Source organism: Phytophthora parasitica (assembly GCF_000247585.1).
Source record: "Phytophthora parasitica INRA-310 unplaced genomic scaffold supercont2.26, whole genome shotgun sequence".
Lineage (NCBI taxonomy): Eukaryota > Oomycota > Peronosporomycetes > Peronosporales > Peronosporaceae > Phytophthora > Phytophthora nicotianae.
In genome coordinates this window covers 310,483-314,220 of record NW_008649012.1, presented here as the reverse complement: position 1 = coordinate 314,220, position 3,738 = coordinate 310,483, and the positions used below count along the sequence as shown (strand labels likewise).

At 46.4% G+C, this 3,738-nt stretch overlaps 1 protein-coding gene across 1 annotated transcript; it reads left to right on the top strand.

Annotated features, from left to right (window-relative positions):
- The first annotated feature begins 907 nt into the window (after positions 1 to 907).
- Positions 908 to 1,736, top strand: PPTG_11098 (hypothetical protein). Its single transcript, XM_008907352.1, has one exon. It carries the CDS (start codon positions 1,066 to 1,068, stop codon positions 1,573 to 1,575), a length of 510 nt encoding a protein of 169 aa, XP_008905600.1. The 5' UTR covers positions 908 to 1,065; the 3' UTR covers positions 1,576 to 1,736.
- Positions 1,737 to 3,738: the final 2,002 nt, after the last annotated feature.

The window sequence follows — 3,738 nt, the reverse complement described above, 5'->3', positions numbered from 1 at the left end:
CCGCGCCAGCTTGAGTTAAATTTCACGGTAGCTCAAAATGAATTTAATCATTCATCTTGAGCTTCATGTTATGAATGAATGAGAATTGCGCGAGGCAGTGCCGTTGGGCTATTGGGTATATTTTTATCGCTCCAATAGCCCGGGCTACTGGGTGGATATTCATCACGACCTCTGTTCCCAATCATGATAGTGGATCGTCGAGCCTTTCAAATATATTTTTGAAGATGTGTACCACCTCACACCCTCGCCAATCGATTGTCATGAAATTTTGCGCAGTCACATCTTGAACGAATGATTCTGGTATTTGAACACGTACCCACCCTCTCAGCATCGACGTTTGAGATCTGCCCGCACTTCATTTCGCCAGTCTGCTCGCATATCTGCGACTAACATCTTCGTGAGGATCGCAGCGTCTAACCCCACTGAAGCGTGAGGCTGTTACACGTAGCATAGGCCTGGGTCGAGTAGCGAAATGTGAGTCTGCGGTTGCCTTTCGATAGAATCACACCAGCATGAAATGTAGACATGTTGAAGCCTGCAGTCAACAGAAAAGGGAGCGGAGGTGTTTGAAAAGTGGTGCATTACCCACGGCGAAGCGCAGTTGTGGGCTACTAGAGTTTTAAAGCTATGCAGTGACGCAGGTTCTTTAAGTTGGGATTCGTATAATTTCTTTCGCACCGAACAAAACTTCAGCAGTTGGCGGCTAGGCATGAGTGATACCGTATCACTGGTGTGGCCACGAGTACTGCGTAACGCCTGCACGCGTAGTGCTCCTACGTGTGCATGTATTGGCGTTGTCGAGATCGAACCGAATTTACTCTCGCAAATCCTACGAGGTCGCCAAAAATTCCTCACTCGAAAAAAGGGAAAGAGTGAACCCAGAGCCACGCTGCATAAAGCATGCTCTGCCAGGAGCTGCAGATCATAACGACTAATCCAACCCTGGTTGTCTACCAGTCCGGGCTTGTCCTGGGGCTAAGTGCTCCCTCACAGGCTGGAATGGCTTTCATTTTCGGATTTTCCACGAGGTTACGCTAGACCACATTCATTCTCGACTGGTTCGCCATGAAAATGATCACGAACAAGCAGACCAGTCGCCGCCTCGCCAGGCTGCCGAACTTTGTGCTTATCCAGATACTCAAAGCCACTGTGGCACGTCTTTACCGCCTCGAGATGGAGCTAAACGAACTGGAGTTGGCTCTGGACGACGACCAAAAAGAGATCGAGGGATACACCTATGAGATCGACGAGTGTCACGACCGCATGCAAGACATTGACGAGTTCGTGCGTGCAATCCAGGCTGGTGAAGTCCCAGCGTTACCCAACACAGCATTCGCTTTGGTGGAGATGGAGGAGGAGCGCGAAGAGGAGGAGAACGCCATCAACAAGTACAAGGAGGCCCGTGGTTGGCACGAGGAGCAATTTCAAAAACTGCAAGGGCAGTGCGCTATGCTCAAGAAGGAACGTGCTGGACTCCATAAGACGTGCATTGAAATATGTTCAATCTTCCGGCGTAGTGGCGTTTTCGGAGTGATACGGGCGAGACTGGTCAAACTCAATTCCAAGTCGGCATAACAGCGCTGATTGGACTAGGTGTCCGTCGTATTGGTGTAGCATGGCATGAAAAAGACCAACGAACCGATTATATGTGTAGGCGAGCTTTACAATGCCAGATGAGCACCGGTATTTAAAAAAAAAATACAGCGAGCAAGGGTAATCATGATGGTGTACCGGTGCAAGCCACCTTTTTTTATCTGTTGAGATGCTTTGTAGATGTATTGAAAGACGAGTCTAGCACCAATGGCGAAAAGCGAACAAACCCAACCAAGCACCAAATTTGTTAATGATTAGTTAACGCAAGCAGAACGTTTGAAATGCGATTTTTCGCCTTTCGTCAAAACTGACGAAGTGGAGTTGAGAAAACAAATACGGTTAAGAGTTACGAAGTATAAAACACAGACGATCCCCTTGGCAGTCATAGCGCTTTGAGCCACCAATTTATTCCTGTCTAAGGGTATTCCTATCCATGAATGTACCACAAATGGATCCGAGTACCTTTCCTTTTTTTTGCAATGCAAAATTTACTAATGGAGACGATTGATGTAGCTCGTTACTGACGCTTCACCCTGTTTTGCTCTTCTATTGCCAGTTTTGCCTCGCCACACCAAGATATCCTCCTCCCTAGCCCAGCCAGTCCGCCTCACAACCACAAACACTCAACGACTGCTGTACAACTATGCTAGTACCACGCTCACAACCCAATCTATCCCAAACAGAGCTAGATTCATGGGCTCATAGAATCTACAATCTTTCTCTGGTTTCCACAAGTCATGACCTGGTAGCTATTAGTGCGCTGAAAAGCGCTGGACTCACCTACGTTCTCGCAGTTGGCCACAAAATTGCGGCATGCGGTGCGCCATCCTAAACTCGACAAATTCCTTGCCAGTTGGGTCTCCTGGTGTAAAGAGAAGGGTGTCACCGTCATGGATGAGGCAATTTGACTGAAGGCAAAACGTTCCTCCGTGATACTAAAGCTCGAGTCACGTCCAAAGTGGTCAAAAGGATAGGCTTTATCGGTTCAACATTCGGATCGGACGTGTCAGCAATAATGCTCATGTGTAATTATGACTGTTCCCATAGTTAAGCACCGCAGAATATGAATATTTGACTTTAAATGTTTTTCACTTTACAACTAAGGGGTGGAAGGGAATAATATCTTGGGTTTGTAAGCAACTGGTTAACGAGAACTGCTAATTAATTGCTGTTGAGGGAGTATTCCTAGTCTAGGGATTACTACCGAGGGGATCGTCTGTAAGTGCTTTTCGTCTCAGTCGCCGATACAGTCAGGGTAAAATATCATTCAGCAAAAGCCCACATCATCATGTGGTTTGAAAAGCTTTCGTTGATCTAATAGCCTTGTTACTTTACTACTATACGTTTTACTCCTGTACAAGTGCGAGCTTCGCAACACAAGCGCACGAGCAAACAGTTACAGTATCTGAGGCAAGGAATGCTATCGATGCAAGGTTCAGATACTATTGTGCTGAAAGGTCGATAAGTATCACTTCCGCCCACCGGCTCTACCACGGGTGGATAGTAAGCGGAAGTAAGCTGTGTATCCAAGCCCCTGCTTTTTCATCCCTTCTTCTCCAAACTCATTACAGTCGGCGGTTGACAGAAGTGCCGTAAAACAGGCTCCTGAGAAAAGGCTGGAAATGAGTGCCTCAAAAGAAGAGTGTAGCATCATGGGGCAAATCCTAGCGGCAGACGGAAACGAAGGCACATATTTGGGCATCCGCCTTTTCTAGCCATAAGATAACAGTCGCAAAAAGTCTGTCTTTACGTATGATGCACAGTTTCGTGAAAATTCGAGTTAAACACGAATTCGTAATAATTATCGTGAAAAATAAGTTTTGTAGAATGGAGATGCTAATATTTCGCACTTCACTTGTTTTTTTTCCAATAAATCTTGATCACAGTGGCAACTCACCAGGGACAAGTACGATCTGACGATAACATAAAGCTCCAGGTCAGGTCTTTCACCGGAATTGGTTACTGAGCCGGCTTCTCCTTAATAAGCTTGCTTATTTCCACCCTCGCCACACTATCAGCCTGCAACCTCTTCCCAACCACTCACTGAAGCATTTGTAGCTATTGGATGAAGTATGAGCCAGTGTCTGCAATGTACAGCGGAGTTAAACTGGCGTTCATACCAGGCTATTCGAAATGTAAGTTTTA

Excerpts from the sequence above, each read along its gene's own strand:
- PPTG_11098 (XM_008907352.1), top strand. The coding sequence starts at position 1,066 with ATGAAAATGATCACGAACAAGCAGACCAGTCGCCGCCTCGCCAGGCTG.